Below are 27,972 nucleotides of genomic sequence, written 5' to 3' on the forward strand. Positions count from 1 at the left end.
TTTTTTGTTTTTTTTTAATTTAACCCCCACACTACCACCTAAGTGCGGTAGCCCATTGCGTTTTATTTCAATTCACTTGTTTAGATCATTTACTGGCTTGACAAGATAAGATCTTGCAGTTTTAGTCATTATTAAAGGTATGTAATTATGTAATCAGTCGCCCTGCGTTTTGGTTAAGTTATTTCGTTGCAGCGCAGAGTCAAGTTACAAGACAGTTGGCATTTACCATATGATGAATCCCGCTGTATTTGGATCACATGCACAACGTGAGTTTGCTACTTTAGCCTGACTGAATTGCGGTCGATCTAGTGGGTGTTTCACCAGTGTAATTGAAATCGCAATGACCAGCAGCTAAGCAAATGTTGAGAAGTAACGAGTCGTTGTTTATTCTTTCCAAAGCCCACACAGCCTGTTTGTGAGCATGAATTTTCAATGAAGTGTATTTCTTGCAAGAATTTTAAATACCACCGACTAGCGGACATTCTCCTCCCCCACATCCACCTACGCATTTGCAGGTCTGGAATAAATCCTAAAACTTCTATATCAATGTATTTGAAATACGGAAACACAAAGCGAGACTTGATTAAAATGATTTACACAAAGGTGTTCCGTCGGGTGTCCGAATATACAGCGGTAGGCGATAGGGTGGCGATTCAGTAGAGCGGGTGTGTTATTTTGGAGCAATTTAGACACATTTAAGCGTCTGAAAAGTAATTTACTACGATTAGCATGGTAATAAATGAGATGGCAGGGTCATTTCTAATAGCCTGGGTAATACTGCAGCCCTTCCCTTCAGTTCGCCTTTGTTCTTTTGTTTAGTTTTTTTTTAAGAATATAGATAATATTACCTCATATGTTTCAGCAGCTTTCTAATGGAGCCTCGGCCGATAATTTTATTTTAGACCTCGAACTGCAACATCAAACATATTCAATTTAGAGAAACTACTGTCTCAGTTTCTGGTGTATTATTGGAAAGGCGAATAACAGCGCCAGTGATTGCTGTTGACTCGGCGTGTTCTGCAGAGAAGGACAACAATTTTATGACGGCAAAATCGGACAATAGCGAACGTCCAGCTGTGAGACCCCAATTGTTCTCAAGTTAATCTCCTTATCGGTTGCTGTTGCTTAATTTAGTGAAATGCATTTATATGTGCAGATGAAGTGAGGGAAGTTTCATACTTTCCGCAATACTGTATGGCATAGAAACAATGCAATCTAAATCACAAATTGGAGTTTGCACATTTGCTACTTTATATTTTTTCATATGCAAAATTTAGGGAGATGCAGCACTTCATATATATTTCCAGTTCTACACGTTACATGGGCAGCTACACTTCTAAACTAGTTTCTTGACTTTGGGCATTCTGTAATCGTGAAGGCTTCATTCTGACGCTGATTTTTCCTCTTTATATTTTAAACGTAAAAGATTAAATCGGCATTGGCCTATTAAACATTCTGCTTTACATGTCAGTTGTATAGAGTGGATGTGAAATTTTAAAACATCTCATGACTGAAGTAAAACGTTTCATTTTAACCAGAGTTCGTGTACTTTTCGAATGTTAAATTACTTTTTAAAGAAATGTACTAAACAATTGCTCTATGTAACATTTATTCCGCCTCGTAAGCATTTAACAAAGCTCGTATTTACAGCTCTGATCATAAATTTTGACTAGGATGCATACTTGTCAATTCTTATAATCCCACGTAAGTGCAGCCTGCTCAATTTCCCTTGCAGTTTTGTGAAGCAAGTTACTTAGAATAAACACATTAAACAGCATCAAGTCAGAAGGTTAAATAAAGGATGACGAAAACTCACTCTGGACACTTCGTCGTTTGTCCGTGCAAAACACACATAATCTAACCTGAGAATAAGGTTGTTTTAAACACATAAAATATATTATTTTGATGCGAATGATACTTTACAAGATGCCATTTAAGAATTTGTTGTTCTTTTCATTTTGTTTTAATTATTTTCGTTATCAATTCTTGAATATTCTTTTTTTGTACAAACATTGCCAGTACAGCAATAAACCAACATTCCATACTGCAGACGCCAAACTGCTTTTTTTAGATAACAATAGAGTTGAGAAAATGGCATGAAGACCAGCCATGATTTTAAAAGTCTGAATAGGTTCAAGGGGCCGAATGGACTACTTCTGCTTCGATTTCCTATATTCCTAGATTGGTCAGAATGGTAGTTATCAATCAAGTAAAAAGTCAAGCTTTAAGACCAGTATAAACAAAAGAGACAACTCCCCTTATACACACTTAAAAGATGATCGAATTTTGAATACAATCGTACATGCATTCAGTTTATCACGTTCAGGACGGTTTGAACTTCAAACCAAAAACAGAAACTGTTGGAGAAACTCAGCAGATCTGGTAGCATCTGTGGAGTGAAAACAGAATTAACGTCTCGAGTCCAGTGACCCTTCTGAAGCGTTCTGATGAAATCACTGGACTCGAATCACTAAGTCTGCTTTCTCCCCACAGATCCAGAAAGACCTGCTGAGTTTCTCCAATAATTTCTGTCTTTTTTTGATTCAGATCTTCAACATCTTCATCATTATTTTGATGACTTTGGAAATACTAATTCCAGCTAACAAGGGAAACAATAGATTATAGTTCTATATTGGGAATCTGGCGCCGCTGAATTTAGACATGACATTGTAGATATTGAAGTACAGCGCCCCCTTTCACGTTACATTATGGAATGATATTTTCGAGGCTCCGTCAAAATATGTTGATACACCGTATAATTTGTTAATTTTCAATTGGCAGTACTATTAGTTTACAGCATGGTACATAAACTATAATTAACGTGCTATTCTAGTAACAGTGTATTCAATAATACCGTTAGGTTTCTATAGTAACATTTAATCTTCCTCAAAAAACCTTCATATTCTATGGTTCATTATCACGTGGTTGCCCTCCCCCAACGCAGGCAATGTTCAGACATAGCCGGATGGCTCATAAAACCCAGACAAAACATGCTGTACTTCAGCGTGACTGCCCCCCACTCGCCCCTCCTCACTACACATACACAGAAACACACTTTACCATCAACTTCAGGTATCTCTTCATACATCTGTCCTGGCCCCAATTTGCCTTCTCAAGTTGAGGTGTTTGTGCCTTTCGGAACATATAGGTCGAAATCAATGTCTGTACGAATCGTGAAGTCGGGGAAGCAAAACTCCGTGTCTCTTAATATAATCAAATGCTTCTGACTATGTGTATTTGATCGCATCTTTGTGACCCGCATATTTCCTACAACCTGTTGCTGTACCATTGGATAAAAGTGTACAATTACCTCCGCAGTAAGTGTTGTCACTAGTGACGATATGAGTGAATAATGAAAGTAAATAACAGCCAATTTATTTATTTGTATCTATGTACAACTTGAAGGAACACAGTAAAATCCCGAGAGATATTAGGTTAACAGTGAGAAATATATGAGATCTATCCCACGTACACTTCTACAATTTTGCGCCTAACATCTGTACAAACGTTGATTATTCGGTGCTTGATGCATTTTATAGATATGATGGACGTTTTAAAGTTTGATTCTATTTATGTCAAGATGTTTAATTTGTCTTTAGTTCGTCAAATTGAATTTAGAAAATAGATCAGTTCTATAAACAAGAATGCATCAATTGGCAGGCGCTGGGTAGTATTCGTTCTTTTAATTTAAGTATTAAACTGAAATAGATAACTCAAATTCGCAGCATTTACTTTGACCATTACAGTCTCTAAAGATACACGGTTGCTATGTGCTTAGCATCACAGTTTTTTTTAGAGAAAACATATACACAGGCACTTAAATACAAAATTAAAGTTTTATAAAACCGAGAAATGCTGATTGGACATTAAAATAAAGCAAACAACTGCGGGTGCTGGCAGTCTGATTGGATATAGTATGTAAAATGCCCTCTCAGCTATCTAAAGGGAGATGTGCTGTCTCTTTAAGCAGGTTGCTGCGCTAATGAATTGTATTCTGTTGATTTCAAACTGAGGCTCCAGGCTGCTCTCTTTTCTGTTCGAGGTACAGAACGCTCGCAATAGATTTAGTGCTAATATGGTACATTTGTTCTACACATTCAGCAGTCAAGGTCCGCGAGATTAAAGATCGCCCACCCCTGGAGAATAAAGAAGCCTCCAGGGAATCCAATAAATTTGATGATTGATTTCTCGAGTGCATTTTTCTTCCGGAACAGAATTCATACCTCAGCACATTTCCTCTGGATCACTGCTGCAATTTAGTTTACGTTAACTTCCCTCATTCATCTGCCTTCCAAATGCAGCAAAAATTAAAAAGATTTATTGTTGAATTAGCTTCTCGTTGGACTGGACCGTACATTTCGAATACAATAAAAAATAGCCTGGAATTAAATCATTACATAAACGACCGTCGTTAATGCCTATTTTAAAGACTTTTTTCTTAGCACTAATTTTATACGTCGGTTTAAGTGATACCAACTCCTGTGGGCATTGATAACACATTGATAAACACTCGTGTTCGGACTAGACACACATAATCTGAAAATAGCAATAATGATGGGGAAGTGCTCTATGTGTCGTCAGCAGTAAGAGAAAGATATCTTTCGCCCACTCGGCGTTTTCATAGAGATACACATCTTTGAGAATATGGCTAATTTCACTCGCCGAGTCATTATGTCTCATTGTGTATTTAAGGTAGAACTAAGGTTGAATACCCATCCCTTTATCTAACGTTGGTGGGGCGGTGGGGTGGGGGTGGAGTTGAGATGTAAGGTCTGTTGTCTACTTATTTGGACAGAGTACAACATAGTTATACTTCATCAAGCTAAACGGCAACTTCAGTTGCATTTCAGCACGGGTGTTTGATCAGTATTCAAAAATCGCTGGAAGTCTTAGTTTGCTAAAATGTCAATAACTAGTGCATTATCAGGGGACCGTATACCTTCCCCCCAAGGAGCTACTGAAAACATTATACTGCATTATTCCACTCACATTCAGTGTAAATTACGTTTTTAAGAAAGTATTTTACTACATAAACAGGGGCATATGTTCACCGTTTCTGGATCAAGGCGTACATTAATACTTACAAATATTCACTCTTGGTGTGCGAACAGTTAAAACTCTTCCCAATCGCGTAAAAAAAAGCTAGTCTGACCCTCTGATGTCATGTGCTGAAAGCCTATTGATCATTTGGTTGTACTCGCGTGATTTGCAATAGCATTCAGAGGTTCAGCAAGGGGACTAACCAATTCTCCTGCCCCTTCCAAAAGAATGAGTAAAATTCAGGTATTCGTTGCATGTTCATTGAAATTGACAGTGGATGGAAGAAAGAAGCGAGAGGAGAGAGAGATCTACTTCCAAATTATACAACGCTTGTCTGAAGAAAGCCGCCTTTATTCTTCACGGGATTGCTGGCGCACTGGAGCCGAGAACTTCACACTTTAATTCCACACCTTCCAACTCCAAGTCCAAACAAATAGATGGTCCGATATTCAGACAGATCAAAATTAGTGCAATTGCGATGCCTCGCGGGGGAGCTAGCTAGCACGCGAAACCACACATCCAGAGGGACACAGCGATTAATAAACACACACACACACTAACCACTGTTTAAGAACATAGTTATTTAGGGTGAACTAAACCTCCCTTAAACAAACTGTATCATTTTCAATATGCGTAGGTTTTAAGCTGCAACGGGTATTTCTGTTCTGTCTGAGACGCACTTACAGGACTTAATTAAACAGAAGGAAAGCAGATTTTATTATTCTCCCGAACCTGCACACCATAGAACCTTATGTTCGAGGGAAGTACCAGGTGCAAATCTTTTTTTTAAATTTTATATGCAAAAATGCGAGTAACCACAAGAAAAAAAAGATAATCAGACTTAGAAGTCAGAAGGAAACGCAAATATGAACGGGATTTTTTTTCTAAACAATGCTAACCACGTATATATATTTGACCGGGCCTTACATGAAAGATTACCGTGTTTGAAACTTGGCCCATTACTCCTCCCTTCCTGAAATCCAAGCAAATAAGCGAAAAGAACTGGTTGATATTGAGAGATCTGCCATTCCCAAATGTAAAACCATAGTATGCTTGACTTACAACAATCATTTTCAATGTTTATGCGCCATTTAGAGATTAATTAGGCACATGTGCAAAAGTAGAATTTTCAACCAAGTACTTCTATGTAGACTTAAAAAGGGGCCACACATTAAGTTTTTTTGTCAATCGAATGTAAGAGAATAAATTCGAACGGGGTGCTTACACTAAAGTGAGTAGTGTCACTGTAAAATAATTGTAAGAAAATTATATTCATTATTTACAGTGGAAAGATTAGGGTCATCTCCGCACCCTCAGCTGAGGTACAGTATTAGATGGTTGTTAGTGCGATCGATCTGGACCTACCAGCTACAAGCATCATTGGGCATCGATCGAGAGGATTCATCTGCGTGTATTTGCATTTGTGTAAATAGGTGACTATCCCAGAAGTTGTTTGCCTGTGAGGCCTTGCTCGTTACTGTATGTTGGTTAATGACACGTTTTTGAATACATTCGCTGGACGAAATGTTCACGCTACAATAATGAGACTCATGCTTTCTTTAAACATTTCATTTACGTGCTTTCATTTAAGTTACATCCATAGCACATGCATCACTCATTGCTGTGTTAAGTGGTCTTTATAGTCAGAAACGAAGGCACATATTTGACACAGGACCATATCATAATGTGATGCCCACACCCCACATCTCCGCCCACCCCCCAACACACACACACACACACACACAACGGGCGCAATTTTGGCGCTCGCACATACTCGGCCAGATTTTGTGCAAATTACCCAGCACGATCGTGAAACAATCTATTGGTTCATTAAAACACAGACCGCTTATCAAAGCAGATATGGGGGCACGTAGAACCTTGCCTACATCAGCTCAACAACTAGATTTCTAGGATATTTTAGGGCAGGGTCGATCCCAGCGTGCAGCAGTACATCACGGCATGTTTAAAGCCGATCACGTCATTGACGGACCCTCTTTACTATCACCTCACTGGTGAAATATGCGCCCCAAAATTGTTTGCCCAACTGGAATTTGTATGGCATTTTGTGGAAACGTTTACAATAATTTAAATCATGAATAGCGTTCGTGTCTAAATTCATACCTAAAAGGTATCAGCTATTATCAAAACATGCATTACTGAAGTCTAAAAACTGTTATCTGATGTATTACCACCGTAAAAGCTCCCCCTTTCTCTTGTGAACGATTGCATTGGATCCCATTATGTGATTATATGAACAGGGTGGTTGAAAGTTAGTCGTGGTACAATTATTAGAATAGTCTATTCAGATCAGGCTTAATAACATTAAGGCACTCAGCATCTCAAACCATTCTGCACTACAGCTTTAAGAATATATTTGAGGCATATATCGTTAATTATTCAGACAGATTTAGTTCTCAAGTTTATTAATTTACTAAATGAAATTAAATTGGTAGAAAACAAATTAAAATTAGAATTTATCCAACAATGGAATTTAATGAATGTGCTTCGCAATTTCTTGGTAGCGGTTTGAGGTTGTCAGTGGAGTAACATTTTTATTCAAAATTTAAAGATCGGTAAATTCCTGTGCAAATGGGTGAGTAGGAAATGCTAACCTTATCCTAACGGTGGATGTTGCAAAAAGGATATAAAAGTGATATGTCCCCTTAGAACAATCTGAGGGAGCTCCTAGTGTCCGAGTACTTTCAGAAATCCTTTGGTCTTTATCTTGCCAATTTGCAAATTTAGCGATGATTGACTGTGCTACAATATTGGTGTATAACGTCATGACAGAAGACCATTGGCGCTTTCGTAAACTGCGTAAGGCAACTGCCACCAAGGTGCGTGTTGTATGGCTCAGAATAATATCATTCCAAACTAATACTTGGCAGTGACACTGTCAGTCCCTCTGATACTATCGTCAGGTAGTTAGGTTCTGAATGACCTGATCCCCACACATATAGTCTACATACATTTTGTGGCACTCAAAGAACCGTAAATGGACATAAAACTAAATTCTCCTTTCGTTTGATATTGCCTGACGACGTGCTCCTTTTGCTTATTTTTGAAGAACTCAGTTTGCTTAATGAACAATAGTAACAAACAACTCCCCTTTTTAAAATTCTGACCGATTGACTTTGAATAGCTAACTGATCTGAAATGGGCAAGTAGATCATTGGGAAAGTGAGACTGATTTAAAGCACAGGCTTTTTCGGGCAATTTGCTGTAATGTGACAGTGGACAAACTGTTCGGATGCTTTGTTTTCTTCCTCACTGAGCTGTGGCCTGTCACTATAGGTTTCCGCTAAACCACGTGTTTATTTGTCAGTTTAGGACTATTATCAGCAATTATTCTTTGTAATTACGTATTAGGTGTACGCACAGCTGAAACATGGAAAAGCCCATTGCTTTCACCCGCTCGTGTTACCCACGTGTGTTCCCCCGAATCGCTAGCTCATATCTAAAATGCCTCGTGTAATTAAGTTGATTTTAATGTGCATTGTTGATATTATATAAAAGGCAATCAGAGGGACAGCTCGTTAGAAGTGTTTATATTTCCAGGGTACAGGATGCACAGATAGGCAGTTCATAGTCTAGCCTCTCAATGCTTTCAGCTCAGTATTTCTGCCGGTCTAGCTGCGGAGAGTTTTAAACTGCTCTGATTGCTGACAGGATTTGGAACCTTGTCGTTCTGCGCTCACGGACTGCCAGTCTGTCTCGCACATTAGATCTCACACACACACACACACACACACACACAAAGTGTGCACGCGGAGCAACCTTAGCAGAAGCGGCATGTGGCCTTACAGGCCAAGTATGAGAGGAGCTGGAGTAAATGATCCTGATTCGGGTCTGATAAAGAAAGTGGACTGACTTAGGTGCTTGCATAAGCCAGCGTGAATTTGTTCGAAACAAAACGGGTGATTTGAGGGGATAAAGTATTATTTAATATTAGAGAGGGTGTAGCACATTCCAAACTGCAGAGCATTACAGCTGTCCAGTGGGTTTACAGGGTTTCGGTCATACTTCCGGCCTCTGGGTATTTGGTTGGGATGGACAAATACACAGATCCCCGCCTAGGAGAGAGCATTTTAAAACAAATGTGTTGAAAATGTTTAAAAAAGCGCTGGTTATGGTCTGAAGACGGAGGAGTGTTTAGCTATAGAACACTTTCAGCTTTTACATGAATTTTGAATAGCTAAACCGCGGATATCAGTAAATTACTTATTCATATATTCAGACTCAATGGTACCCTTGGTATCCCTTCAATCAAACGTGCTCTTATCGAGGTGTTTTATGCGGATCCCAGGAGTGAGTTTAAAAGCTAAAATTTCTACACCTTTCTATTTTGGAAGCAGCATTTCTCTTGCAAAGTACTTTCTCATTATTTTATTGTTTTATATTAAACCGCATTTTCGCCTTTTAACGGATACTACAACAAGTATGGTGAAGGAGAAATGCCGTTTGATACCCATTTTCTTACCTTCGTATTTTTGCAATTTTCTTGCACGTGGCACTGAACACAGATGGGAAAGTCTAGGACGTGCAAATTCGAGAGAATCGATCCGGTCTGATGTTGCACATCTCATTCCTGTCCCGAAATACTCAGCATAACCTTCCTTCTCCAGGAGAGACAAAATACTAAGACAATGGATTAGCTACACTGTGTTTGACTATAAACTTGTCCCGTGGAAAACCCTGATATAACAAGATGCATATGTTGCCCCTTGTATTTATTTATTCAAGGAAGAGATAGTCGTAAAACAGTCAATTGAAACAGCATGTTATTGTTTCAGTTTAAACCCGGTCTGCTTTGGCAGGGGTATCTCAAGAGTCCCTCTGCCGCACACTGACCTTGCCCTGTGTTTCACTAACCACCCCAACCGAACGCGATTTTTGAGAGGGAGGGGTTGCAGCGAATTTATGGTTGCTGTATTCAAGATCCTACCTTCAACCCTGGAAACACGCTTCTGAAAAGCGTGCGCCAATACAAATAACAAAATTCCCATTTCTCACAGGGAGCTTACACTGGAAAACTGTATTGTAGAATTGGTCTTCCTCCTAAGTTTGCATTCCAGTCCCCCATGATTGTGGAGTGTGCTGTGGGAAGGGAGGGGGAGGGGGGCGAGTTTCATCCTGCTGTTGAAACGAGTGGAAAATAACCACAAGGAGGTCGGGTCTCTGAGAAGGCTTCTACTCCCAGAGACACGGAAACTAGCGCACTCCTCCCTCCACCCCAACGCAAGTTGCCATCTACAGGTGCTGTGCTGTGCTGTACACTGGAAGCGGGGTGGGGGCGGAACCTGGACAGAACGGGGGCGTTGGAGGGGTGTGCTGAGGGCGGTGGGACTGTGAGAGTAAGAGATAGAAAGGATACAACAGGGAACAGAGCCAGAGTACATGGAGAGAGAGAGAGAGACATAATTAAAAGCGCTGAGAGGGGAAGTGATGGAAGTTGAGGCACAGAAGGAGAAAGCTGGAGGGCCCAATGGTTAAGCCATAGCTGCTGCTGTTGGAGCCTGGAGCCTGGCGAGTCGACATTCGGAGGCTCTGAGGCACAGACAATGCAAACAGCTGGTGCTGCCCAGGGTCGAGTCGGGACCAATCAGCGGGGAGTGAGGTTTTGGGGCGGGGGGTGGTCGGAGACGGCGTGCGTCTGACGTCAGGCGCGCTCGACGTCAGGCCAATGGCGAGGGGCTGGAGGAAACGCAGCCAGAGTGGCTGAGAGATAAGGAGCAGTGAGCATGAGCGGCTGGACTGCGCGCACTGCCTCTCTGCACAAGCCCATCCCCAGTGGCTAGCTATAACGAGCCGCAACGTCCGCAACTCTTCTCAGCCAGCCCTACTCTGTGGATATAACCAAGGGCTCCTCTGGAACTCCCCAACACCCCCCCCCCCCCCCCACCGACCTCCCCACCCGCCCATCACCACCCACAAATTTCCACCACCCCCACTACCAACAACTCTTTTTAAAAAGCAACTCAAAGGGAAAAAATAACCAACATCAAAAAGTTTTGCATAATAGCAAGAAATGGGAGACATGGGAGATCCACCCAAAAGTAAGTTTTCTTCATTGCTGTTGCCTTTCGAAGATCGGATTCAGGTGCAAGTCAACTCCTATCGCTATGCTGTTGCCTTCGACTTTATTCCGTTGCTCTTGACCGTTCTAGCACTGGAGTTTATTTCGTGTATTGCACAGGACTGGTCTTCTAGTTCAGCTAAACGATGAAAAGTCTTGCATTATTGTAAACTATATGTCCACTCCTAGCGAGACGTGTGAACAAAATAGCTCTGTAGCAGAGTAGAGTTGAAGTGAAACCGTACGAAACAGTTTTTGAGCATGTGGCTTGCTTCTTTCAGAGCCCTGTCAGATGTATCACTGATGCATACATCTGATTGCCCAGGATCTCTGCTACAATTTGATGCTGCAAAGTATTTGCATTTTATTTGCAAAATTCTGTTTTGAAAGTATAAATGTATGGACTTATACCTGAATGTTTCATTTTTAAGTTTCACATTTTTTAAGTTGTGTGCGCTTTTAAAAATTCTGTAAAAAAAACAGGAATTCAGAAACCTGCCCCGGTTCGCGTTTTTGCTGAAAATGCTAAGGTGAAATTGAAAGTACAGTTCCTGACTGAGAGTAAGTCGATTTGGTAATGCAATGTGCGTTTATCTATATTCCAGATAGTGTAATCTTTACCTGCAGCGTGATCTAGCACAGCTTGGAACATATCCTCAGGTCTATCCAGTAAATGTAACAGCAGTTATCAAAACTATAGTCAAATATATTTCCTGTAGAAGAGGCCCATCTTTAGAAGTTTTTTACGACGTTATTTTTCATATCAATTTACAGAAAAACGCCTTATTTCACTGTGTGTCGGCTGTGGGAATCAGATTCATGACCAGTATATTCTTCGAGTTTCTCCGGATCTGGAATGGCATGCGGCTTGTCTGAAATGTGCAGAGTGTAATCAGTATTTGGACGAAACGTGTACCTGCTTCGTTAGGGATGGAAAAACGTACTGCAAGAGAGACTATATTCGGTGAGTAAAGATTTGGATAACGTTTGTTTAAAAAAAACATACTCCATTCCATTAAACTGCGCTGCGCTGTCTCTAAATGACGCCTCCTCCCCCCACCCCCAACTTCCAATATTAACCCTTCAATGGCTTTATTCCTACCTGTTTGGCCTTATCTTATCTCAACTGGCGGGTAGACGAGATCAAATTGCCCATTATTTGGCAGCGAACAATGCACATATTTAGATAATTGTGACTGCTTCCTTTAGTAGGCACTGAATCTGTGTACTCAGGATGTATGAATCTTGTCGCTCCTATATCTACTATCCATGAATCTGGGTGTTTTAGAAAAGCGTTTATCACCGAAACAGTTGTTTAAATGTTTACGAGAGACAGCAATTCGTTACAAAACCATCACCGCCATCAGTTTAAGTTTGTGTATTTCCCACTGTTTGTCATTGTGGATAGAATTAAGGCATTAGCGTCGAAATGTAAATCAGCTGCAATAAGCTGTGCCAATTGGAGAATTATTGTAGCACAATTGAATATTTTACAATACAGTATAGCTTTTTTTTAATACTGTCAGAACTTGCAGTGCCATATGTTCAAGCTCTTATGCTGATTTTAAAACGCTTTATATAATTTTCTACTGAACGGAGGGGATAAAGTTTAACACGGAGGCTGCTACAATACATTAAAAAACAAATTAAAATGCACTGTCACTGGTTGGAACATTGACCCTTAAAATGACGAGTTTGAGAATAACTGTTCTAAAATGACACTTTTAGTTTTAATTAAAGAACATTTTTACTTTAGATTTTTAGTAAAAGAAAACCTATCTTTACAATATCAAATAGGTCTACAACATCTACAAGGATTAAAAATGAAAATAAATACATACTATCTGAAAATTTGTCACTAAACCTCACAGTGTACCAATGGACAATGTACCAACTCATTGTATGTTTGACTATCATGAAGTACATTGTTCAGTTTTTAAAAATAGCTTTAATATTGTGTCGAATCACTTCATGGTTTAGTGACCGTGAGAATTAAACTGTTCGGAAATATAGTTTGTCTTCCAATTAATAGGAAGAATAATTTGGTTTAATTTATATTTTTCTGCATTATGACAACTTGCAGAGCCAATTCACAAGTCATTCGGTTGACTTTTTGGGTCTCGGATCACTTTAGTTCTTTGTATCAAAAGCCTGTGACAAACTGGGTGTCACTTTTGATCCTTTAGTAAATGTCTTTATCTCTGATTTGCAGATTATACGGAACTAAGTGTGCAAAGTGTAATATAGGATTCAGTAAGAATGACTTTGTGATGAGAGCTCGCAGTAAGGTGTATCACATCGACTGTTTCCGCTGTGTGGCGTGCAGTCGTCAGCTCATCCCCGGTGATGAATTCGCATTGCGGGAAGACGGACTCTTCTGCCGGGCTGATCACGATGTTGTAGAGCGAGCCTCAGTCGGCCCAGATCCCCTCAGTCCTATGCACGGCAACAGACCCCTACAGATGGCGGGTATGTACACCTTCAAAACTTGGTTTTATTTGTGAGTCCACCCATACGTCATCTAAAGCAAACAACTATTTTATGTTGAATCCAACTACAACGCAACATTTTGAACATTGTTCTAAATGTGTAAACGATGTACAGCCGCAACCAGTTTCACGCTGGAAAGTTTATATTTCCGAGTGTTTTACTGAGACGTTTCACTGGGGAACCGGAATGCATGGTTTGAATCTTGACAATGGAGCTGTGCACAGGCGGAGTTCCAAGTGCATGTTTTACATGTGCCGTGCATTTTGAACCTGGTTGTATATGTTAAATTTAAAAGTATTCCGGATAAATTACAAACAAATGCAGGGATCATGAATCTGAGCACACTGTCCCTCTTTGACTCTCTGACTATGACTGAGCTAGTTTAAAAAGTTTTGGGGGAAGAACAGTCTCCGTTTACCTTGTGATTCAAGTTGAACTGTTTTAATTATTCGAGATTCAAATTTTGAAGAAGCCTGGTTTCACTTAGAAATGCTTGCATTGCTACTGAAGCGAGTTCATCTGAAACCATCTTTATACAAACTAGTTTTGTAAAAAATTTCTGTGAATCTGAATTGGAGAGTTCAACATGAGTGCAGCTAAAATATCATGGAAGAAGTATTTTGTAGTGACAGCGTGTTATATTCATGTAGAATGTATTAGTACGACTTGCTATTTTTCTTATGGACCTCACAATATTAATCATGGATTTTGAGGGACATTTGAAGATGTCTATAATCCGAATATGTTTAAGAAGTCTTGGTAATTTCATATATCAGTTAATATCACTCAGCGATTATTTCGTGTAGTCTTTTAAAACGAGCTTGGGCTTTGGAACGTGCTTTTAAGAAAAAATCCACGCGCTAAAAATAATTGAAACATACAGCCTTTATTACAATGCATTGCATTCCGAAAGAGAATCGATTTGAAATCTGTATAATGATACGTTTGAAGATTTTTCAAGTAGCGTCTGTCGCCTTTGATGTTTCATTCCAGTGTAAATATTAGATCTTAATGTTACACAGCGGATACTGCTGGATTTCTTATTGCTGCTTACACGAGGGTGTATTTTAGAGGTGACCAGAATTGCAAATGTACATGCTATGCAAATATAACGTTAGTCAAAAAACGTGTTTGGCATTAAATATCAAATTGCATTCCACCGATAATGTTGGATTGTATTTTTCACAACATGAGATGATTTTGTTTTACAAAGTTTAAAGAGATACCGCCCCTACTCATAGGACAACACACTCATCATTTTATACAATGTTATCTTTTTATGTTAAAAACACACCAAATGCCTTGCGGTAATTTATTTTCATAAAAATAAGACTATTTTGTTTTATGACTGACTACTAAACACTGTACTGCTGCAATACAAATATTTTTTTCTAATGAGTTCCAGTGAGACCTCTTTCACAGAAAACAATATTTCAGGGGAACATAATTGTGGGCGGCTTTTGGAAAATCTAATTTTACCTGCTGCACGGTTCACTGAACCTTTCATAAACACATCAAACGCTGTAATTCTCTGATCACACCCTTGAAACTTTGCGGGAGCCCCGTTTATCACATCACATATCTGACTGCCTAGAGAGTGGAGTCTGATTCTGTGCAGTGCAAAACCAAACTGCTGCAATATAAAAAGTTGTTCAACAGCGGCGATTACAGCACAAGCGACAAGCCGTTAACTGCTTGTCTTCCCCTACAAACCACCTATTTATATCAGCACTGGACTTCTTTCAGAAATGTATGTGTATGGATTTGACTGTAATTAGTATTCAGATAACTAGAGAATGCTTTTATTCTATTGCAGTCGAACCTGAAACATTGTCCCATAAACATTTGTTTCTGTATTAATTTAAATGTAATTGATATATCAGATACTGTAATATAAACATCGCATACAAGAGCTATTGATTTGATTTGTTTTGGCTTTTCGATCTCATGCAGTTAAATCAGTTTAGGACATTATGCCGTACAGCTCGAAGATCGCTTATAACTAAATTTTATTGTCACTTCAACCCCTACACTTCATTCAAGATTAGATGCTCTGACAAACTCCAAATACGTTAATTTTCTACTGGCTTTTTTTCCTCCTGTTCCAAGCCGGTCCACCAAGTGCTATCAATATGACTTCAAGATGGTTTTAAAGTGTAACGCCATTGCCAGAACAAATGAGACCATGCACTATTGCCCATCCTGCTGTTCAGCAAACTAAGGATGTATTGCCTGTTTTTACAGCAGAGCCCATTTCTGCCCGACAACCCGCGTTGAGGCCGCACGTTCACAAACAACCCGAGAAGACGACTCGGGTGCGGACAGTTCTGAACGAGAAGCAGCTCCATACGTTACGGACTTGTTATGCAGCCAACCCCAGGCCCGATGCGCTCATGAAGGAGCAGCTGGTAGAAATGACAGGCTTGAGCCCCCGTGTCATTAGAGTCTGGTTTCAAAACAAGCGTTGCAAGGACAAGAAAAAGAGCATCCTCATGAAACAACTGCAACAGCAACAGCCCAACGACAAAACAGTAAGTTATTTTAGTCTCTCTAAACTTTCATGGAAACTTTGACAGAAGACCTGACTATTTCTGTGCGAATAGATTCACAGTATTGCTAGTTATACACCATGTTACAAACACCAGTTTTTCTTCATAATATAAGTTGGAATTCTAGTCACAGAAATGCTGTCATATCTTTATCTAATTTCAAATCCAATTATGTTTGAATTTAATTCTCCTTCGAATTTATGTTTTACGGGTATTTTTTTGTTCAGTCCGCATGACTTCATAATTTTGTATGCACAAATTAATAATTTTTTTTGAAGTGATGAATAGGTAGTTTGCTTCCCCTCCCCCACATTGAAATATTGGATAGATTAATTAGTATACAATTATTAGAAGTTTCTCATTGATTTTGGATTGCCTTAGATTTAGAACATCCCTCTTTACCCTTTGCATCTCTTGCCTTAACAAGAACATATTTTGTGGTGAAGAAACCTCATATGGTTTCAACTTTCGAAGCCACCTTCATATAAATAAATTACCAACTTTTGGCCTGTACTGTGATGACATTGGGTGTAATGGCTTTTCGGTATCATTTGCATTGTAGTTCGTGTATGATATTGCAATGAGCTGTTTTAGTGTTGAAGCGTACTGAATTGGTTCAATAACATACCACTAAGCATATTGGGAAACCTAGATTGTATACTGCATTTTTGCCATGTCACAGAAAGTGCCATACATAATTTTGAGAAGTGTCATCATGGCAAGGTGTCTGAAACAGATGACTGTTGAGCTGTATGCTTTGCTCAAATAATAAGGTAAATGAATGAAAATGTGCTTTTATATATAAAATAAGTAATGATTGTTCCTTTGTTTCTGGAGAATATCCAGGGGATGACCGGGACCCCAATGGTGGCTGCCAGTCCTGAGAGACATGACAGCAGTTTGCAAGCCAATCCAGTGGAGGTGCAGAGTTACCAGCCACCTTGGAAAGTTTTGAGTGACTTCGCTTTGCAGAGTGATATAGAACAGCCTGCATTTCAGCAACTGGTGAGTGCCAGCAACATGCAGAACACCATCACCACTACCACAATACAGACTGCACCAGAAATCACTGCAATCAGGGGATCTGCAACACACCAATCCATATATAGACAATTCATGGATATAAAAATTGCAGAATCCCTCTTTTGCCAGCCTTAGTATTTTCATTTTGACGACCATCAAGAATGTAGAAGGTTAAAAACAATCTGTAATGTTTACTCAAGCTTTCTCCCATATTCAAATATAGTTTGTGTTTAACATTTTACACTGATGGCTTTTTGTCTGAACCATGCACTTCTATTTATTTCAAATGTTGTCAAACAAGCATTTTAAATCACATATTTCAAATTTGAAACACTACTAATTATTTAACTTTAAAGGGTAGGTGTAAAGGAGAACCTACAGTATTGCAGGCAGGACACATGAATGATGAGATAAACAGATTTGAACTTCAATAAAAATGAAACAAAATGGATGTTGTTGCTATATTTTCCTCAACTTTAGGTTAAGTGTTCACAAAATTGGTTGGATTGATATTAAGGAAGTCCCTTCCGCTATTTTTTTTAAGTAAAGATTACCTGTGAAGAATGGAGCTGAAGGTTCTTTATTTCACCTAACTCTTTTGTAAAGGTAAATATAAAGAATCCAGCTTTATATGATGGCAGTGATAGTGCAATATTGTCACTGAATAATTAGCCACATTTTTTAATAATTTAGAATGTGCTACACTGGCTGTTTTATATTTTGTAAAGTACTGCTACCCCCAGTTGCTATACTGAATTGGAGTACAGCCTAAATTGTGCTTCCCTTTGGCACTTAACATACAACATGTTTGGATTACATAAGTAAATATATTGGTAAAGAGGGGTCTGCAAAATGCATGTAATGTATAATAAAATTAATAAGCTTTGTAAACTCATTCAACTTCACTCTTTGAGGCCAATGCTGAATCCTTTACAGGAATCACAAAACACATTATGGAAAATGTCCTGCCTTTCTTGTTCGGAGTTCACTGCACTTTCATGTCATTTATTTAGTTAATGACAGGAAATTTTCTCTTTCTTCAATGAGCAAAGAAAGTGCAGTACTCAAGGGGCTAAATCCATATGTAATGTTTTATTATATATAATAAATTTCCACAATATATATCAATTCATTATGTACCTTTGGAAAATATGTACAAATTTACACCATTAAATATTGCACTGAGAAATGTAACTAGCCCTATTGTGCTTTGCTAGGAGACCTTGATTTTGCCATTGTTTTCAACTTAGATACATAGCACTTTAAAGGTAACTTAGCAAAAAGCCCTTACTGTTTATTGTAATTTGATTGATTGTTATTAATGACAAAATTATTGCAACTCATTGTAAAACTGTAGTTAAAATGGTCAAAAATATATTTTTAATGAATGTTATTTTTGGATATGCGCGACTTTGGATTGATATCAACATTTTAAAGAGGCCAGCGATCATTGATTTGCTATGATTTTTACAGGTTAATTTTTCAGAGGGAGGGCCAGGTTCTAACTCCACTGGAAGTGAAGTAGCGTCCATGTCCTCCCAACTCCCTGACACACCAAACAGCATGGTAGCAAGTCCTATAGAGGCATGAGGATCCTGGACTCTCAGTGCAGCCCTACAGAGAGCCATGAGGAACCCTGGACCCTCAAAACTCTCTGGCCCACACTTTTTTTTTAAAAAAAGTTCATGCAACCTGGTCCATGTCTGATCAGAAAGCAGCCATCATCCGTTTGCACGAAGTCTCTGTGTTCAAACAACCAATGTTGTACCCTGGCAACACTGTGACGACAATCAGACACTAAAGCGGGATCTGGCTACAAGTGCAAATAGAAGAGACACTCCAGACATCCGGGACTTCATGCAAAAACATTTTTGAAGCTATAGAAAAGGATGTATGTTCAAAATCCTGAAAGATGTGATTTGAATGTCTTGCACACATAAACAGAGAAGATGATCCAATGGAGAGATTATAGTCCCAACATTTTCAATGGTGCTGCCTAGAAAGGACATCAGTGGGTCAGCTTTGCCAAAACAAAAATCCAGAAGAGTCCAATACATCTGCAAAAGGTGGACTGGAAAGACAATCGTGACATGCAGAATGTACCACAGCCTAAGTAGTTCAGTGACTGTCCTAAAGGATCAGTTCTGAAAGGTATAGTTGCATTTTTGCAATGCTTTTAGTTGACCTATATTTAAGGACTATTGGATCCTAGATCATTAGCATGTAGCTGGTTCGTGAGATTACAGTCCCTGCAATGAAAGTATGAAGGCAACTACTGATATTTCATTTTTTTTTATTTTTTATTAAAAAGCTCAAGCATTGCAACAAGGTATACCTCTTTTCGCCACAGCTTCGTGGGATTTGTGTGTGAACTCGTGTCCGTCCAGAATTGTCCCAAAGATGTGTATGCTTCTAGGTTAAAACAGTTACCAACAACAGTTTTAGCTCTGGAAAGAAACATTTTGTTTGTTCTTGTACTGCAAAATTATAAATAATTTATTATTTATTGTCAACAGACTTGCCACTTTTCATGTCTTTTTGACATTTTATGTTTGCTGAAGTAAAACATGTACTGTGGTCTTTGGAAATCCTGTCTAATTTTATGTGTCCTGTCTTTTCTTGAAGATTCTGTAAAATAAAAAAAATGCCATATGTAGAAATATATCTTCAAGATTATTTCACTAATAAAATCTTTGAGATAACAGAAACATGACATGAGCCTTTTGCAGATTCAGCCATTACATTTTGTTAAATTAGCTTAGGGTATTGACTGCTTTGTTTGAAGCAATTTTTTAAAATGCTCTGAGTCAAAAACAGGATCTTAGGACTTTTGTGCCTGACTGATTTTAAGTAGAAGAATTTTAATCACTATTCCTTTTAAAGACTCATAGCAAAAATATTTACTTTTACTACACTTGTCTTACTAGATAACAGCAGAAGGAATGTCTACTATAGCCTTTAAATGAAATGTATTTTATGAACAGGTAATGACTGATAAACAGTGCTGCTTAACTTTTTTTCGTTTTAAATTGTTATTGAAAAATAATTCTCACACTTTTCATTTCCTTTTGTAATTCATCGTTCTGCTAGTATATTACCAGTCGCTGACTGAGCTGGATTTTAGCCTGTTTACTTCAGCTCAAATGTCTGGAGACCAGTGCTGGCAAGTTTATGACTGTGTGTAAACTTGGCCTGCAAGGTTTGAAAAGTGCCGATATTGGCTGATTAAGGGTGTGGAGCTCTACCGATATGATTCCTTAGAAGGATATGATATGTCTAACAAAAGGAAATTTGGCATTCGGTGCTGCTCGTGTATTGTCTTTTTCTCTCTCTGCATACCGCTAAACATTTCTTAACCAAACCAATTGGACAGGAATCACCACTGCAGATATCGGCAACAGACCGTTTAAAAAAAAACCTTCCCGCGGCCTGCAATTCTTTTAAATAAACAAACAATCCTCTTTCCTCTAACTCCCACCACTGCAACCCCCCCCCCCCCCCCCCCGCGCACACACACACACACTCAACTGCCGCCATTTATTTTGTGTTTGTGTGAATAGTTGTATCTCGGAAATATGGGTTTCTTTACTGTGTGAATCTACAGATTGATACGAACTCTGTTTTATCTGTAGGATGCTACAGAGATTCTTGTTGAGCGAAGTCTTTAACAGACTGTTATCTTTAATATTTCTGTGAACACATGGTTGTAATGGCATCAGTTACTAGGAAACAGCAGAGCCATTGGGAACTTACATCCGTTCTCATCACTGCAGTATCTCCCAACTGCTGGGGTCAATTGATTTTTATCAAGAGTCTGGCAACTTCCTTTCCTAAAAAAACAATCAATCATGTAAGTCATGATTTAAATTCACAAAGATTATCACTTAGCTCTTCACATAATTTATAGGTATGACACATCTAGATGCTGATTGCTAAAATGTTAATTTAGTATCTAGTACCAAAATAAATTTTGACTTCAAATAGTTCCCAAATTTGAGTTACAAACTCTCTGAGACACAAAGGCTTCCATTCTTTTCATTGATCAAAATCTTTGGTTTGTATTTGCCAGTTCGACATCGCAGCTACGCGGTATGTCAGGGGTAGACAGATTCAGGAGTGGATAGGCACTCAGTTAAAATCTATCAGTATGATTTAGAATTCGATACTCGACTGAATCAATCTAATGAGCCATCAAAATGGACAATTCCCTCGCTACCCATCCGGTCTGTGCTTATCTTCTTGACCTTCTTTGTCCACTTGCTTTGCGCTCTGCAGTATTTTCAATTTAACTTCGCGGTTGAGATCTCATTAAATGCCAGGCCCACCTTCTTTGCTCCAATAGTTTCATTTACTTTCAACCATAATATAATGAAGTCCGGCCACATCAGAGTGACGCTGTTGTAAATAAGAAGAAATTGCTAGACTACCTTTTGGTTGGCGGTGATGAACGTTCAGAAGTCATTGTTGAATCGAGGGATAACGATAGCGAGATAAGGGAAACAGATCCCTTTAAGGCCCGCGGAAGCAAGAGACTCCAATAAATTCAGCAGACTTTACTGGATTGATTAGATTCGGCTTGCTAAAAGCAATGCAATGTTTCATATTGTAGACCATAGTACGGATTGTATTATCCAACAACATCCGAAAACTCATTCCAGAGTTGTTACAAAGCAAAAGTAAATCTGCTTCTCTCCTGAACTTCGATATTCTAATCTTTGTGGTCGTGTTCTCCACACACACACATTCAGTTGTGTTTTTCTTGTATTGTATACATATACAAAAATTAATAAGTAATTGTTCCTGCTCTTTTTGATTGTGAGAGGGAGCGATTTAAATTGATTTTAGCCGTTTAGTTTCCATTACGGACATTTAATATAAATCTTCTCAAAGATTTACCATAGGTTTTTGCAAGTACTGGGCAACTTGACGCCTTTGTAAAGAGCTTCAATAAGCTTAAGAGTACAACTCAGCAAATGAATGCGATCTGAAGGCAATTCATTTATTAATGTACATTCTCTTTAGAAATATACATGGACTGACAGATGCTTGATGAAAAAAAAGTTTTCTTTTTAAATTTGTAAGTAAGTTGGACTAACTTCGTGGCCAATGGGAACTTGCCTGCGTGTTTCTGCCGGAGGTTCCTGTTCTCAGTGTAGTTTGTCCTGATAGTGGGACAAGCCACTGAATGACAATGTTTGAGTTCAGGCGCCACAAAAACAAACTTTACAGCGTGCTGTCCGAGTGCTTGATGGACGAGCCCTCTACATGTTACACAGTATATGAGGCTTCCGAACCAAAAGAAAATGGTACAAGGTGAAACAAGGAGAGTATTTATTTTCAATTTCCACGTGCTTCAATTACTTTTTTGCTGTAATTCGTCTTCACTGAAGCATTTTACGTCCTCTTCCACTTTCGGCTGTGAACCGCAAATCGTGTTCTTTTGAAGTCACCCCTTTGCGAATGTGATCTCTGTTATGTTTACTTAAAAAAAGACATACCCAGCTATTTAATGTAACTGGAAAATATGTAATGATTATCCTTTATGCAACTAAAACATAATTATGTGTTGAACATTTTTAAGTAACGTTTTTGACAGATAATGACAGATATTCAAATGAGATGGTAAACTGTAAGATATTTCTCTGAAGCATCAAACACCAACAGTGTATCTTACATTGCTGTTGACTTTGCTCACCTACAAAATGTTCACAAGCTTTTTTGCCTATATGGAGCTTGCAGAATGCTGATTGTAATAAAATAATTGTTTTGTACTAACGTTACACCTTCCTAGGAATCAAAATGGTCAAATTATCTTCTAAATATATTAGAACAAACGTCAGTAAAGTAAATCGTTATTTATACCTTGACATCGATTGGTTGGGGACCATTAACTTTAGAATGATGTGTCTTCCCTAAAATCGCCTTTTCTTAAGACTGTGAAACTGCTAATTGTATTCGTAGCCTAAGGGTTTTCTATATATTTAGGGAGATCTTACAGAAGGGAAAACAACATTTAAATCCGCCTAGTGACATATTCAGCCTCGAGGGACCACACTGCACCTCGGAAAAGGAAGATGATGTGTTTTGTTTCTTGTTACCAATTTTTTCAGACTGTGCATGTGAGGCTGGAAGTGGAGGCGGGGGCGGGAGTGGTGGGAAGCGGGGAAGGGAGTTACGACGGAGGTCGATGTGGTGGTGGTGGTGGGGGGGGGGGGGGCGGGATTGCTGGTGGGTGGTGGGTTGAGGTGGCGCGGATCACGTTTGAAACAGGTTGGTGTATCTTTAAGCCTAATCAAAACAAGTTTGACTTGTGAGGTCCTGACGTCTAGACAGAACTGGACTCTCGGCGGCTCCTTATCTCAGAACGGAATCAGTTCACAGAGGTTCTCAATGCCCAGAGCTAGGAGCTGGCATTCCGGAACAAGCGGACCCACAGCTCACACGGACACAGCCACCAGACTGTTGTCAATGGCAGACTTTTACATCGCGAGAATAGTATTCACTTTGCTAACCCTTTCATAATGTGCTGATCAGTCGACATAAAACGGGAGTATAAACCTCAATATTCTGCTCTCTTTTCCTCAGGGCCCACTGGAAGATCCAGGAGCACATTTGAATTTTATTTCCTGTGCTACCAAGTGGCTTTTATATATTTGACTTCATTTACAAGATGGATAGCCAAGAAATATATTTATAGTGGCATGCAATCAGAACATGTAGGAAAATATTTAAAATAAATAAGACTGGTTTATCTTAGAGGTTGCAGTTTACGAGGCACCACACCATGATCATTTAGGTAATGATTTTCGGTTCACTTTAATTTGCTTATTTTGACTAAACTAACCACGTTGTTAGGAGTGTCATGACACACATTGTATCATCAACACATACCAGCTGCCTTAGACCGGGACAGCTGCTGAGTACTTCTGATTAAAACAATGTCCAGTATTGTAAAGTAATAGGTACTACGAGTCTTTTGAAAGTTGGTGTGGGGTTGGGAGGTTGGGGGATGGATGAGCAGGAGGGGTCCGTGTCATCTTCTCAAAATGCCTGTTTATAGTTCTGCTGAACAATAACTTGGTGATATCCAACGTTTGAACACTTGGCTTTTCCCATTCTCACCTTAAAGGTGAGATTAATCAGGCAAAGTATCATATGCGGCTCTTTATCACAAAGCATTTTACAAATTAGGCATTTTTGAAAAAAAAAGTAAATGTTAAGGTTTCTTGGTGAAACTTATTTATATTTCTTTAGCCCTTAGGGATCACCTTGAACTCTACCCATAGGTTTTATAAAGGAAAATATGTAAAATAGTGAGACCTTTTCAAACATCACAAAAATGAATTGGATATATATTTTTTTCTTTACAGCCTTTCCTGCTATACATTAAGAAACATTATTATTGCTTTGACAAACTCATGCTTTAATATTGAATGTGCATCGTGACTGTTGGGGGAGAGTTGTCAGTTTAGCATCGAAATACTAGTAACACCGACCACGGTGATACAGAGTATTGCAAGTGGCACCGCATTAGATGTTCTTTATTAAGAGCATAGACAGGGGAGAGGAGATGGTTGACCGTTTATGCACAGGACATAATTAGCTGTTTTTTGCAACATTAGCAGGTCCAGCTCGTTAGGCTATTAGTTGTAAAAAAAAGTCTCTTGCCGAGTTGAGGGATTGGTTAATTATAGCAGACCTGATCAAAATTGGGTAAAATCAGGACAGTCCAGTGTAACTTGTAACTGTATCAGGGCATTCCCTCGCCCCAGCACTAGCCTGAATATGAACCTTATTCTTGAGCATGCTTATCAATGTTGCGTAAACGTTTACGAATATGTTGTTGCCCCCGGGCCCACAGTGCTGGTTTTTCCCTTGAGTATTTTTCCCTAACCCTGACTCTTTCTGTCGGGTTACCTGGTGATTATTTTGTTATGTCAGGAATACAATGTGTTATGTGATGGAAGCAGGATAGAGCCAACAGGTACAGAGATGCAAACCAGGCGCGGAAGGGACACTGACCTCTCCCCTGCCAGCGATAATCGGGAGCTTGTGCACACACACACACACAGACTTACAGACACACCAACCCTGTCCCGGTGCCTGTGGCCTCAGCACTTACGGTGAAATGAAGCAGAAATCATAAATACAGCGAATAGATTTCGCTTGTAAACTCGGTATTTATCAGTCGAGTTGTCAGCGTCAAGCAGCAAGTCGGGTAAAAAAGGAACAGTGGGAAGCGATCTAATGGAAAAGGCAAGGGTTCAAGATGCTGGAAATCTAAAATTGGGATGAATACTGGGATTGGGTGAAGTATGGCGGACATTTCCCGGAGCACCTCGCTGTGAGACATTTTTAAACAAGAGAGGGACAAACATCTGTAAATGTAAATAAACAACCAGGAGCATTCTACAGACCAACCCCATATCTACCATCATCACATCCTAAACCCTAGCCACCCACCCCTCCAAAAAAAAGACTGTACGATCGGGTGTCTCTGACTAGAGTGGCACATATTATTTTCTTTATCGGCGGTTAACTCTCTTTACCGGGAGTTTGGCCAAGGACAGATATTCATTTGTTATTACGGTCGTCTGAAATCATGGCTGGGGATACTATCTATGTCTACAGACAATTCCTGCGCCGGTAACCCCCAGTACCCCCCCCCCCCCCCCCCCTTTCCTCAGTCAGGGAGTCAGGTTTTACGTTTGTTACCGTTGATATGCTTTGAGGTTGACTATTCACTATCCTTTTAAAAGTGCTGTATGAGCGAAATCGTCGGATGAACCTACCCTTTTTAATGGGTGACGTTCGCCAGTGTGAAACGTGCAGGCCAGGGCGGTCCAAGCGTACGGCTGAAATAAAATAAACGCTGTTCCAAGCAATCTAGGGCAAATTCAACAGGGGTTTTTGAAATTACACCTAACACAGCAAATGAACAAAGCCGTAAGACAGCCGCTGTATTATATAAGCAGTTCTTTTAAAAAGTTACAAAGCAAACCTATATTGATGTTTTATCGCACAAAGTCAGCAAACATTATTCTTTATGGCCTCGTCAATCATCAGCGCTATTTTAACATCACTTAATGATAGCGCCTCACGCATTAAATATAGAACAGCGCATGTAAGACAAACTCCGTGTGTCATATGAATGGATTACTTAAGTAGGCAATGCCAGCTCAAATAATATTGGGTAAGAAAACTTCGTTTTCCAGGCAGTCATCCCACTTTTACATTTCAGGTCAAGGCAGTATAACTGGAACTTCCAACGTGGAAGGAACACTGACTGTAGAGAGCGTACATTCGAGATGTCAGCTGGCATGTTACTGACTACTAAACATAATCAGTTCTGATGTGAGGTACGTACTTCAAACTTAATTACGAGCCACAACCTAAATACTGCGGATCCTGGCAATCTGAGGGAAGAACAGGAAGTACTGAGAATACTCAGCAGTGTCTGTGGAAAGGGGAGACTGTGAGGTCATTAAGCTGAAACAGGAAAGCTGTTTCTCTGTCCGAAGGCAGAGCTTGTCCTCGCCTTCCACCCCACCAGCTTTCACATGCACACGATCACGCACCAGCCCTCACCAAACACATCTTCCCCTCCCCTGTCAACATTCAGTGCCCTCCGTGATACCCGGGTCTGCGTCTCTATTAACCCCATCACTGGTAAAAACAATGACTGCAGATGCTGGAAACCAGATTCTGGATTAGTGGTGCTGGAAGAGCACAGCAGTTCAGGCAGCATCCAAGGAGTTTCGAAATCGACGTTTCGGGCAAAAGCCATTCATCAGGAAACCTTTGCCAAGTCAAATACCTAATCAGGAGCTGGAACATCTATCCTTTCACCTTCTCCTTCCTTATTGTCCAAGGCCACCAAGACTCTTTTATGGAGTCATAGAACATGGAAACAGACCCTTCGATCTAATTCGTCCATGTCCTAAACTGAAGTAGTCCAATTTGCCTGCCTTTGGCCCACATCCCTCTAAAAGTTTCACTATTCATGTAACTGTCCAAATGCCTTTTAAATGTTGTTCCACGTGGAGTAGTGATTGACTTGTACTTCTCTATTTTTTGTTTGATTGGTTCACGAGATCTAAGCGATTTGGTTCTGTCAGAATTGATTGACCAATCCCAAATGCTCTTGAGAAGATGGTGATGAGATGCCTCATTGAACTGCTGTGGTCACTGTGGTCATAGTTACACTCAAGAACTCAGCAAAAATAAACAAAGAACTGCTGATGCTGGAAAACAGAAACAAAAACAGAAATTGCTGGGGAAAAAAAAAACTCAGCAGGACTGGTAATATCTGCGGAGAGAAATCAGAGATAAAAATTCGGAACCAGTGACGCTTTTTCAGTTCTTCAGATTCCTCGATTCTGCTTTCTCTTCGCAGATGCTGCCAGACCCACTGAGTTTTTCCAGCAATATCTGTTTATGTTACGCTCAAGTGCTGTCAGGAAGGAAGTTTCAGAATACAGTGTTCACTGCTCACAAGTCTCCTTTACACTGTGGAGACAAATGCGGATTTCTGCAATCCCTCTGCTCAGTCCACCAGCAAGACGTAGAGCTCTCACACTTTATATTTCTATCTTAGGTTTGTCTCAGCGTTCCAGCAAGGCTCAACTCAAACTGAAGGAACAGTACCTCATTTTCTATTAAAGCACTTTCTCTCCTTCTGGACTTCACACTGAATTTAACCGCTTCAAGCCTACGAACACTGTCCTTCAGTTGGATTCTTGCGGCCAATGCTATTTGGTGTCTTTTTTTTTAAACTGTTTTTGCTTATGGACA

At 39.5% G+C, this 27,972-nt stretch overlaps 1 protein-coding gene and 1 long non-coding RNA gene across 3 annotated transcripts; one reads left to right on the forward strand and one right to left on the reverse strand.

Annotated features, from left to right (window-relative positions):
- The first annotated feature begins 10,986 nt into the window (after window positions 1-10,986).
- On the forward strand, window positions 10,987-20,145 carry isl1a (ISL LIM homeobox 1a). Of its 2 annotated transcripts, none has more exons than XM_043688279.1 (6): window positions 10,987-11,096; window positions 11,891-12,080; window positions 13,329-13,585; window positions 15,854-16,137; window positions 16,993-17,160; window positions 18,652-20,145. In XM_043688279.1, exons 1-6 carry the CDS (start codon window positions 11,069-11,071, stop codon window positions 18,766-18,768), a joined length of 1,044 nt encoding a protein of 347 aa, XP_043544214.1. In that variant the 5' UTR covers window positions 10,987-11,068; the 3' UTR covers window positions 18,769-20,145. The 2 variants fall into 2 exon arrangements, with proteins under 2 accessions (XP_043544214.1, XP_043544206.1); XM_043688271.1 differs by having other exon boundaries at window positions 15,851-16,137; window positions 18,652-20,144.
- LOC122549076 lies at window positions 19,756-26,239 on the reverse strand. Its single transcript, XR_006311400.1, has 4 exons — window positions 26,180-26,239; window positions 25,971-26,064; window positions 20,932-21,008; window positions 19,756-19,806 (listed from the first exon to the last, which is right to left on the reverse strand). It is a non-coding gene; the product is annotated as an uncharacterized LOC122549076 (long non-coding RNA).
- Window positions 26,240-27,972: the final 1,733 nt, after the last annotated feature.

This window comes from Chiloscyllium plagiosum, chromosome 1 (genome assembly GCF_004010195.1).
Source record: "Chiloscyllium plagiosum isolate BGI_BamShark_2017 chromosome 1, ASM401019v2, whole genome shotgun sequence".
Taxonomy (NCBI): Eukaryota; Metazoa; Chordata; class Chondrichthyes; order Orectolobiformes; family Hemiscylliidae; genus Chiloscyllium; species Chiloscyllium plagiosum.